The 12,301-nt window shown below is 41.4% G+C and overlaps 1 protein-coding gene across 6 annotated transcripts in view; it reads left to right on the top strand.

The window, feature by feature from the left end:
* ift172 (intraflagellar transport 172) overlaps positions 1 to 12,301 on the top strand; it is a 182,322-nt gene that overhangs the window by 45,691 nt on the left and 124,330 nt on the right. For all 6 annotated transcript variants that reach the window (XR_009445692.1, XM_059645467.1, XM_048530809.2 and 3 more), the window contains 3 exons: positions 997 to 1,050; positions 5,847 to 5,950; positions 6,694 to 6,779. Coding sequence is in view for 5 of the 6 variants with exons in the window: in XM_059645467.1 (XP_059501450.1) it covers positions 997 to 1,050; positions 5,847 to 5,950; positions 6,694 to 6,779 (244 nt within the window). In the remaining variant the exon portion in view is untranslated. The remainder of the gene's footprint in view (positions 1 to 996; positions 1,051 to 5,846; positions 5,951 to 6,693; positions 6,780 to 12,301) is intronic.

Genomic DNA, 12,301 nt, shown 5'->3' with positions numbered 1-12,301 from the left:
CATTGAAATACTCATTTTCTACTAGAATGGTGAAATAATAAAAACGTGCATTATGTGTTCATTTTGGTTTTGCAATTATGTGATACAGTATTAGCATTTGAATGTTTCCGGATAAAATTCCTCTGTACACTTTGATAAATTAGGCATTTACTATTTAATTTTACTTCAAATGGGAATTTGGTACAAGGCTTTTCGGTGTTTGCATGAGTGACAATTGGCAATGGATTAATGGTAATTATTAGACTCTTAATTCCAGATATTTTTATTGAATTCAAATTCCATCATCTGCCATGGCGGGTCTCCAGAATGTTATCTGGGTCTGTGGATTAACACCCATCAATAATACTAGTCAGCCATTGACTCCCCTAATTGGCCATGCTAAATTGCTCATAGTGTCCAGGGATGTGTAGGCTAGATAGATTAGCACAGAAAATGCCGTGTTACAGGTTTAGGGTAGGGTAGTGGGGGTGGGTCTGGGTGGGATGCTGTATGGAGGATCAGTGTGGAGTGGATGGGCTAAATGGCCTGCCCCCACACTAGGGATTCTATGATTAATGCTGGGTGACGCCCATCAAACTTGTTGTGAGAACTTCTCGCATAGTGAAGGACCCATTTGCAAGCGGCAAAATGCCAGTGGCAATAGAAAGAGGCCCTTAATTGGTCACTTATATGGTTTAGTAGACCACTGGATGGAAGGGCTATCTTCCACTTTCTCAACTGAAATGCTATGATGGCTGAGAGGTGGTAGGTGTTCCAACCCGTAATCCTGCCTTCCCTCATTGATTGCAAGGGCCACCACTTCCCATCCTGTCCTTAGAAAGCTGATAAAGTCAGCCCTAATATTATATGTGATGATTCCAAGATGTGATTTTGTTCAATTTTTTATCATGTGTCATATCTGCAATCTGTAAATCCTGTCTTTGGAATACATTTGTTTATAATATGTTAATAATCTCATTTCTAGAAAAATTGTTTATAACCTCTAATTTGTTTCAGGTTGCCTGGCAGGGGTCTGGTGGAAATGAAAAGCTTTACTTTGATAATGAAAATGTAAGTTTTGCTTCACTTTGAAATTATATCAAGTGACTCAAACATAATCTTGTTCTTTACATATATGAAGCATGATTCATGTTATTCTTGTTAAACTCATAATGAGAAGTTTCTCCAAAAGTGGCATTGAAATACTCATTTTCTACTAGAAGCTATCTGGTACATATTGTAGAATGCACAAAAAGTTGGATTCTGAAGAAACATATGCTGCTTACTGCATTTGCTGGCATTCAAATATTGAACAAGAATGATTGTTTTCCTACTATATGAAACCCCAACCACAGAGATTTTATACCAAAGTTGAGTTTTAGTTCTTCAGCCAAAGCTTAATTCACAACATGCATAAATTACCTGGCAGCGGTAACAGGAATTTGGAGATTTTAGGTTTCTTTTATTCAGAGATAATGGGAACTGCAGATGCTGGAGAATCCAAGATAACAAAGTGTGAAGCTGGATGAACACAGCAGGCCAAGCAGCATCTCAGGAGCACAAAAGCTGACGTTTCGGGCCTAGACCCTTCTTCAGAGAGGGGGATGGGGAAAGGGTTCTGAAATAAATAGGGAGCGAGGGGGAGGCGGACCGAAGATGGATAGAGGAGAAGACAGGTGGAGAGGAGAGTGTAGGTGGGGAGGGGATAGCTCAGTCCAGGGAGGACGGACAGGTCAAGGAGGCAGGATGAGGTTAGTAGATGGGAAATGGAGGTGCGGCTAGAGGTGGGAGGAGGGGATATGTGGGAGAAAGAACAGGTTAGGGAGGCCGGGACGAGCTGGGCTGGTTTTGGGATGCAGTGGGGGAAGGGGAGATTTTGAAGCTGGTGAAGTCCACATTGATACCATTGGGCTGCAGGGTTCCCAAGCGGAATATGAGTTGCTGTTCCTGCAACCTTCGGGTGGCATCATTGTGGCACTGCAGGAGGCCCATGATGGATATGCCGTCTAAGGAATGGGAGGGGGAGTTAAAATGGTTTGCGACTGGGAGGTGCAGTTGTTTATTGCGAACCAAGCGGAGGTGTTCTGCAAAGTGGTCCCCACGCCTCCCCCTCTCTCCCTATTTACTTCAGAACCCTCTCCCCATTCCCCTCTCTGAAGGTTCTAGGCCCGAAACGTCAGCTTTTGTGCTCCTGAGATGCTACTTGGCCTACTGTGTTCATCCAGCTTCACACTTAGTTATCTAGGTTTCTTTTATTTCCTGTTTTGCATTACACTCTAACCATTTTTTCTGATCATTTGTTGATCCTACTTGGTTTTCTTTCTGTTTTTACTTATTTTTCATGACTGCTGTAATTTAAGTAATTAGAGTACAGATGTAGTGTAAATGCACATTCTTTGAAGTAGTATAATATATCTATCAATAATTTCTGCACCTGTCAAGCACTTTAGATTCACCTGTAATTTGTCCTTTTCATACACTGCCTTAACAATTCATTGGAGTCATCTGCATACTTTGAGATGAAGCCTCCCGTACTGTCTTCCAGATGGTTTATCTAAATGTTAAAGAATAAAATTTCAGCACCGAGCCTTGTGAAACATGAGTCATCCAATCCGGGATACTTCCCATTCACCGAGGCGCTCTGACTTCTGTCCTCCAGTTCTATTCAATTGCGCTTCAGCACACTACTTCCAGTGCCAGGCTTCAGATTTTCTCCAATACTTTTGATGCATTTCCTTATCATAAACTCTTCCAACATCCAATTACTGCACCTATACTTTCATCCTTGTTTACATCTTTTATTATTTTATAGTGGCAAATGTGTCAGTGTGGGAAGACTTCAACGTTAGTGACCATAACTCAGTAAGATTTAAGTAGTCATAGAAAAGTCAAAAATGCACGAGAAATGAAGGTTCTGAATTTGGGTGGGTTTGATTTTAATATTATAAGACAAGATCTAGCCAAACTGGGCTAGGAGTAGCTACCTATAGAAAAATATACATCAGCGCAATGAGAGTCTTTCAGAAACAAAATAGTGAGAATACAGGAACATCATGTTCCCAAAGGGTGAAATGTGGGACCAACAAATACGGAGAACCCTGGATATTGAAGAATATACAGGTTTGGAAAAAGGAAGAAAGGAAAACTTATAGGAGGTACTGAGGGCTCAAAACAGCCTAATCCTTGGACTCATGTGGAAAGTCCAAAATCGAGTAAACAAAAATAGGGCATAAAAAATGGAGAATAAAGTAAAGGAAAATCCAAAGGCATATTATAAGTTTACTTGGGGCAAGATGATGACCGGGGAAGGAGTAAAACTCATTCGGAATCGAAGTGGCAAACTGTATGTGGAGCTGAAAGATGCAGATGATGTTTTAAGTGAAAACATTGCATCCGTGTTCATTGTTGAAAAGGACAATGTGCAGCCAGGAATCAGAGAGAGACCTGTGATATACTCAAACAAATTGCAACTGAGAAGAAGGAGATATTAGCAGGTTTAATTTGTTTAAATTTGATAAAAAGTCCCCAGGCTGCTGTGGGAGGAAATTGCAGGGGGCCTGACGTTAATTTTCAAATCCTCTCTGTCCAGAGGAGAGGTGCCAAAGGACTGAAGGAACACCTAATGTAGCACCATTACTCAAGAAGGCTGGTAGGGATGAATCGAGGAATTATAGGCTAGTGAGCCTAAAAATCCTGAGGACATAATTAATCTCCACTTGGAGTGAGAGAGATTAATAAAGAATACTTAGCGTGGTTTTCTGAGGGGATTCATGACTGACAGATTTTATTGATTTCATCAAGGAGATAACGAGATGTATAGATAAGGGTAATGCAGTTGATGTATCTACATGGAGTTCCGTAAGTTCTTTGACAAAGTCTCGCATGGGACACTAGTCAAGAAGATAAGAGCCCATGGGATCCAGGGCATTTGGCAAATTGGAACTAATATTGGTTTAGTGGAAAAAGGATGAGGGTGATGGTTGAAGGATATTTTTATGATTGGAAGCCTGTGTCCAGTGACATACCACAGGGTTTGGTGCTGGGTTATTTGCTAATTATAATGTACATTAATGATCTAGAAATTAATGTAGGTATTATGGTCAGTAAGCTCATGGATTGCACAAAAATTGGTTGTGTGGCAAATCACAAGCTGGAAAGCCTTAGACTACAAGATAATGTAGTGAGCTGGTCAGATAGGCTGAACAATGGTAAATGGAATTGAACTCGGAAGTGTGTGACATGTTCACAAATCCTTGAAGGCAACAAAACTGGTGGATATTTTGTCAGAGATAATGGAAACTGCAGATGCTGGAGAATCCGAGATAACAAAATGTGGAGCTGGATGAACACAGCAGGCCAAGCAGCATCTTAGGAGCACAAAAGCTGACGTTTCAGGCCTAGACCCTTCATCAGACCGACCTGTGAACTAATCTAAGCCCCTCCCCCTACACTACCCCATCATCATCTATATGCTTATCCAAGGACTGTTTAAATGCCCCTAATGTGGCTGAGTTAACTACATTGGCAGGCGGGGCATTCTACGCCCCTATCACACTCTGAGTAAAGAACCTGCCTCTGACATCTGTCTTAAATCTATCACCCCTAAATTTGTAGCTATGCCCCCTTGTACAAGCTGAAGTCATCATCCAATGTTTGAGCTACATAGAAAGACCAATTAGCAGACGCTGTTTTCCAAAGAGGAAAGAAGGCTGAGGGGAACCTGATTGAGGTGTACAAAATTGAGGGATGTAGACCGGATAAATAGGAAGAAACCTTTCCCTTTGGTGAAGGAATCAATAACCAGGAGGTGTAGAGTGAAGGTAAGGTGCAGTAGGTTTAGGTGGGATTTCAGGAAGAATGTTTTCACCACTAGAGAGTGGCTTCCTGGAACTCTCTGCCTGCAATAGTCATAGAGGTGGGAATCATCATAACATTTAAGTATTTTGATGAACACTTAAAACTCCTTAGCATTCAAGGCTATGTGCCAAATGCGGGAAAATGGGTCTAGACTAGATAGATGCTTGATGACCAACACAGATATGATGGGTCTAATAGAATGTTTGCATGCTGTAAAACTCTATGACTATGATTTACAGTATGGGGCTGAAGCATCACCAGTACGCATTCACTGGAGTCATACAAACAGTGTTGCCTGTGGAGAATCCTGCATACCAATTAGGACAAAGATGCATCAACAGCAATGCACCTTCACAAGCAAAATGGTATGATCATATTACCATCTTTGCTGGCATTTGTGCACAGTTTAGATATTGCATAACAAGCTCCCAAAGCAGATGGTCTTTTCAAAGATCAGCTAGGGCAGATGCACTAGAGGAGAACAGGTAAAGCACTTAAAGGATATGCTAGAGGCAAACATGAAGAAATATGTTTGTCATTAACTTGAGAGAACCATTGCCCTGGATCACACTACATAAAGGTGGAGTCTGTGCATAGTCCCACCATTTTAATCCACTGACAACAGAATGAAGAAGAAAAGCAAGATTAAAGAAAAGAACAAGCCTTGACCCAAAACAATACACAGCCAGATATGTCACTGACGAAATACGCCTTACATGCCATAAAATCTGCTGATCCCAAATTAATCTCATCAGCCATCTTTGGACTTAGAGCAGACAATCATCCTCACCCATGAGGGATAAGTTACTAAGTACTAAATATGTTCATAGTGGTCATATTTTGCATTTTACTCATTCGCAGCAATGAATTATAAACCATGAACCCAGTATTTTGAAGAAGCAGCTCAAATAACAAGCACACTTCAACCCTTCATGTAAAACATTTCGTTGTAGGAAACAGCTGACTATAGAAGATGTGTGGTTTGTATTTGATGGTCATTTTTCTTTCAGGTGTGCATGATCTTCAATGCTGGTGAATTGACACTTGTGGAATATGGCAACAATGACATTTTAGGATCTGTTAGAACAGAGTTCATGAACCCTCACTTAATCAGGTGTGATTCATGTCTAAGTTTTTCTGTTTTGTTTCATTTACTTACTGTTTTCTCTTTCTAATGTTGTACTTATAGTGATTGTATTGAGGTCAGCCAAGTAGACCTCACAGAATATGAGTTTCCTGATTGGGGCTGTTAATTCAATCAGGGAGCTGGCTGGCAGATATAAATAGGGGTGTCAGAGGTTCACTTCACTCTGAGCACTGGATCTGAGGAAACTGGATCTTGTCAAGGACTCTCCACGTGTAAATAAACAGTGACTTGGTAACAGGATACCGGCCTCTGTGGAGTAAAATCCGTACTAATTTGCATGTCTATCTTGGAAAATAGGGCAATCAGTAATAGATATTTTAACTTTTTCAAAGAATCTTTTAATCTGCAGAACTTGAACAAAACATGATGCTCGGAAGTAAATCCTTACAATGAAGGTTAATAAGATTGATGCGCCATCTTGGTCCCTTAATTTATCATCTAGCTCTCAATTGTACAGCTGCATCTTATTGATTTAGCAAGTTGATGTTTTTTGCCTGTCTTGGAAAGCAGACTTCTCTGATTTGAAGCTACTGTTTTGTCTTTAGGTGTTAGTAGCTCGTAGATCCAGTGAATGTTGAAAATACAAAGGTGTAAAATTAATTTCCATGGTGGCAATGATTGAAATTTTGAATTACATGAGCTTCTGTCCATATTTTGTAAAATATTCCAGAATGAAATGAAATGAAATGTTTTTCACTTTTTTTTGATAGTGTTCGACTAAATGAACGTAAACAAAGTGGGGTAGAAGAAAATAAGAAACTGGCATATCTGGTAGATATTAAAACTATAGCAGTTGGTAAGTAAGTATAACATGATAACTAATCTACTTCATTTTATTTCAGGGTGATCTGACATTCATTTCAATGAGCAAAGTAGCTGATGTATGTTTCCTAATGCACAACTGTTTTATTTTAATGATGGCTTGTATTTGAGATGATGAAGTTAATCCAAGACGAATTAGCCGTTTAGCCCTCCAGCTCTATTACTTCCACATGCCTTTTCTCTATCATAGATTCTATCCAATAAATCGGTCTTTTGAACAATACAACCAACTAATAGCAGGTGGAGCTATTAAGAAATTACATTGTCTTCCTGGCTTCAGAATTTAGTTATATAAAAGGGTGGCATGGTGGCGTAGTGGTTAGCACTGCTTCAGGGCACACCTCACAGCACCAGGGACCTGGGTTCAATTCCACTCTTGGGCAACTGTGTGGAGTTTGCATATTCTCCCCGTGTCTGTTTGGGTTTCCTCTGGGTGCTCTGGCTTCCTCCCACAGTCCAAAGATGTGCAGACTGTGGATTGCCATTCTAAATTGCCTGTGGAGTTTGGGGGTGGGTTATAGGCGGATGGGTCAGGGTGGGATGCTGTGAGGGCTGGTGTGGACTTGTTGGGTTGAAGAGCCTGTTTCGACACTGTAGGGATTCTATGAACTATGAAGAGCTGATCTGACCTAATTTTCCGACCTACAGTTTCCAGTTCTGGTTCACTACACCTCCGTAAGTGCGTACATGGTTACATAAAAGTTAGGAGCTGTAGACTAAATGCCTTGTCACTTTGCCTCTGACATTCACTACAACCATGGCTAATCTTTGACCTGAATTTCACTTTCCTGCCTGGTCCTTGTATCTCAAGATTTCCGGGGGATCAAAAAATCTGTTTATTTCAGCCTTGTATTTATTTGCTAATGGAGCATCTACAACTCTCTGGGATACAGAATTCCAAAGATTCACAGCCATTTGATCGAAGGCATTACTGATCATCTTAATCCTCAACCATCAATCCTTTATCCTGAGACTATGCCCCATGTTCCAGATTCACTAGCTGGGGAAACAACCCTTCAGTGTCGACTGTTCAGAATCAAGTATGTTTCAATGACATTTTATTCTTTGAAGCCTTGATTTGAAGTGTCTTATTGTGGGATAACCCTCTCATCCTAGAAAGATGGGTCTGTGCTCCATTGAAATTTGTCTATCTGTACCTCTGCTTTAACCTTTGGACCTGTTTATTCTTTTCTTAAAATCAATGAACATTATGAACCGGTTTAGATAAAATTTTAAGAAAAGCTCAGAAGAATAATGGCAAAATTGCCAACATTTACTATCACTCCAATGTTGATCCTGATAGCTAATTGTCATATCTGTATTGTGCACTGAAACTTGGAAATCCAGAATTTTCTGGCTGTGCTTCCTCTCTCTTCGATTAGATTATTGTTAAAGTCCTCACATATAGCTTTGCAGATATCACTGAACTATTGAGAACTTCTTTTAAACTCCAATATCACTGCTAAAAGCCACTGAAAAATCTATGCCTTATTAGTGAGGTATAACTGGATTTTTAATAGTGCACTAAGTTGCTGATGAACTTTTTTGGCCCTGGAAAACTGATTTTATATCTGCATTGTATAAAAATTTTAGTTTTAAATGCTATTGTTTTCATTATAATTTTTGAAGTATGTTTGTGATATTTCAGCTTTGCATGCTGTATGGCCATTCTTTATTTTGTTGTTTGTAACATTTATAAAGGAAGAAGATCATTGGTATATTTTCTGCTTTGCTGTTATTGAAAATATTACAGTGTGATTATTGTTTACCCTGCTTAGTGTTGTTACTATTGCTGCATGTTGGAGATTCCTCTAACTTGGTGTCAGATACAAGTTTAAATCAGTATCTTAACAAGACAAGTGGATAAGGTGGTTAAAAAGGCATATGGAATGTTTGCCTTCACCTGTTGGGTGATAGAGTATAAAAATTGTCATTTCATGTTGCAGCTGTATAGAACGTTAGTTAGGCCCCATTTGGAAAATTGCGTGCTGTTCTGGCTACCACACTACCAGAAGGATGTAGAGGCTTTGGAGGGGGAGCAGGAGAGGTTTAACGGGATGTTGTCTAGTTTGGAGGTTTTTAGCTATGAGGAGAATTTGAACCAACTTGGTTTGAATGTTGAAGGCTGCGGGGGTGACCTGATAGAAGTTTACAAAATTATGAGGAGCACGGATAGACTTAATAGTCAGTCTCTTTACCACGATAGAAAGATCACTTACTAGGGAATATAAGTTTAAAGTAAAAGGGAGTAAGTTTAAAAGAGCTGTGAGAGGAAGGGTTTTTTTACAGAGAGGGTGCTAATTGCCAGGAATGTGCTCCTAGAGGCAATGGTGGAGGTGGATGCAATAGCAACGTTTAAGAGGTATCTTGACAGATAAATTAATTGGTTTGGAGTAGAGGAATACAGACACTGTAGAGGAAAAATGTCTTAGTTTAGAAAGGCATTTTCTGTCAGTGCAGTCTTTGTGAGCAGAATGGCCTGTCACTGTGCTGTGCTGTTCTTTGTTCTTTGTAAAGTGAAATCATAGAGATTGCTAGATCTCCCTGGGAATCTTTCTTCAAGTTACTGGTGAGTGCCATTGATTCTTCACTGGCCGTAAAATCCTGATCAATATCCAAGAATTCCTTTCTTCATTTACTTGCAACTTATAGTCTATGATCACAGTCTAAATGTAATAAGCGGGTTGCATCTACTTTAACCCCACCCTGTTTTAATTTTAAAGACATTGAATGGCAATCTGATTTCCCGTTTCTATAATAAATACCAATTGAAAAAATCCTTCCTATATCCTTACGCTGAAGCTATAGACGATAACTTATGTTGGGGTAAATGAGTTTTCCATCTTGAATCTGTTGAAAAAAGCAGTGTAATGTCTTGGAAAGCTATTGATTCTAAGCATGTTTTTTTTAACTCCAGAGGGTCCAGAGTGCTCCATTAATGGTGGCCAAAACAATTTTAATGTTATGAGTTTCAATACTGACAAAGGACTCACTCATTGTAGCTTTCCAGAAGTTATATGAATCAGTACTTCATGGAATACTCATAATTGCATAAAGTATTTTAATAAGCTTTGGTAATGATTTTTCCAGTGTTAACATAACTTGCCATGCTCTCAAGATTGATCACGTTGGGTCATTAGCCACATTGATAATTTAGCTCCATTGACAGGATACTTTCAATGCAATCACACTAAACCCTTTCTCATCTGTTTCTTTAACATCTTAGTTCATTCGGGAGAAGATATGTTATAATTGGGATGAAGGCAGGTGGATCTCATTGACTATGAGATCCTTGATTGGGGTTGTTAGCCTGGGCTTATCAGGGAGCTCTGGCTAACAGATATAAACAGGAGTGTCAGCTGAAGAAAATTCACTGACAACGGTCATAATTGAGTTGGAGTAAGCATTTCTGGCATCATGTTTTCATTTGGGAAGCTTGACTCATTTGGTCCAGCTGTTGAAGACCACCCAGTAGTGGAAAGAATGTGTTAATTTTTCCTGGTGAACGATATTGGGATAAATGAAAAGCAAGAGTAATCCTTCTGCCTGCTTGCAGATCTGCAGCATTTTTGGTTATTAAGAGCCTAACTTTCCCTGATACTAAAACCTTTCAATAGTTAATGAATTTAGTTAAGGAATATTATGACTCCAAGCTTCCCCTAATTCTAAGATGCTATAGATTTTATTCAGCAGTTCAAGAACTGACGTTATGACAGCTGGCAGAGGCATGTGATTTTAGGTTAACCCTGAATGAGATACTGAGAGACCATTTGATATGTAGGATTAATGCTGTAACCAGCAAAAGTGCTTAGCAAATTTCAAACAGGCAAGACAATTGACTTTATCATTAGCAAAGGTGGCAAGTGGAGCTTGTGAGCTATAGGGCATCGCAATGGAAGTGGACACTCTCAACTGACCGACTAAGCCTGGGGAACACCATTTGAGTGAAGACAATCATAGGGCCTCATGCTGGACATATCCTGAGCAAAGGACTCTAGCCCACAGCAAAACCCCAAAACAAAGCCAAGCCTTGGCCAGTTGGCAAAAATGTTCTTCAATATCTGGGCTAGCAAACCATTGCAGTTGCTGCTGGTATGCAGACTCCAGACATCAAAGGAGTCTGATGAGGCCTGACTTGAATAAGAGAACTTATAGGCCGCTATCTAGGAGACTGCACCCTCTGGAAAGTTCGCCTGTATTTGATTTGGAACAGTTAAATTGCTTAGCAACATCCAAATCAGAACCAATCAAAGCCTAGCCGAACTCGTCCTCACTCTCAACAACTTCTCTTTCGGTTCCTCCCACTTCCTACAGACAAAGGGGGTGGCCATGGGTACCCGCATGGGCCCAAGCTATGCCTGCCTCTTTGTAGGTTACGTGGAACAGTCCCCCTTCCGCACCTACACTGGCCCCAAACCCCACCTCTTCCGCCATTACATTGATGACTGTATCGGCGCCACCTCTTGCTCCCCAGAGGAGCTCGAACTGTTCATCCACTTTACCAACAGCATCCACCCCAACCTCAAGTTCACCTGGGCCATCTCCAACACATCCCTCACCTTCCTGGACCTCTCAGTCTCCATCTCAGGTAACCAGCTAGAAACTGATGTCCATTTCAAGCCCACTGACTCCCACAGCTACCTAGAATACACCTCCTCCCACCCACCCTCCTGCAAAAATTCCACCCTCTATTCCCAATTCCTCCACCTCCGCCACATCTGCTCCCAGGACGAGGCATTCCACTCCCGCACACCCCAGATGTCCACGTTCTTCCAGGACCGCAACTTTCCCCCTGCAGTGGTTGAGAATGCCCTTGACCGCGTCTCCCGCATTTCTCGCAGCACATCCCTCACACGCCGCCCCCGCCACAACCGCCCCCAGAGGATCCCGCTCGTTCTCACATACCACCCCACCAACCTCTGGATACAACGTATCATCCTCCGACACTTCTGCCATCTACAATTCGACCCCACCACCCAAGCCATTTTTCCATCCCCACCCTTGTCTGCCTTCCGGAGAGACCACTTTCTCCACGACTTCCTTGTCCACTCCACACTCCCCTCCAACCCCACCACACCCGGCATCTTCCCCTGCAACCGCAGGAAGTGCTACACTTGCCCCCACACCTCCTCCCTCACCCCCATCCCAGGCCCCAAGATAACCTTCCATATCAAGCAGATATTCACCTGCACATCTGCCAATGTGGTATATTGTATCCATTGCACCCAGTGTGGCTCCCTCTACATTGGGGAAACCAAGCGAAGGCTTGGGGACCGCTTTGCAGAACACTTCCGCTCGGTTTGCAACAAACAACTGCACCTCCCAGTTGTGAACCATTTCAACTCCCCCTCCTACTCCTCAGACGACATGTCCATCATGGGCCTCCTGCAGTGCCACAATGATGCCACCTGAAGGTTGCAGGAACAGCAACTCATATTCCGCTTGGGAACCCTGCAGCCCAATGGTATCAATGTGGACTTCACAAGCTTCAAAATC

The sequence above is a fragment of the Stegostoma tigrinum genome, chromosome 4 (assembly GCF_030684315.1).
Source record: "Stegostoma tigrinum isolate sSteTig4 chromosome 4, sSteTig4.hap1, whole genome shotgun sequence".
NCBI lineage: Eukaryota > Metazoa > Chordata > Chondrichthyes > Orectolobiformes > Stegostomatidae > Stegostoma > Stegostoma tigrinum.
The sequence above is the reverse complement of the archived record's forward strand: the minus strand, read 5'-3'. Positions and strand labels throughout refer to the sequence as shown.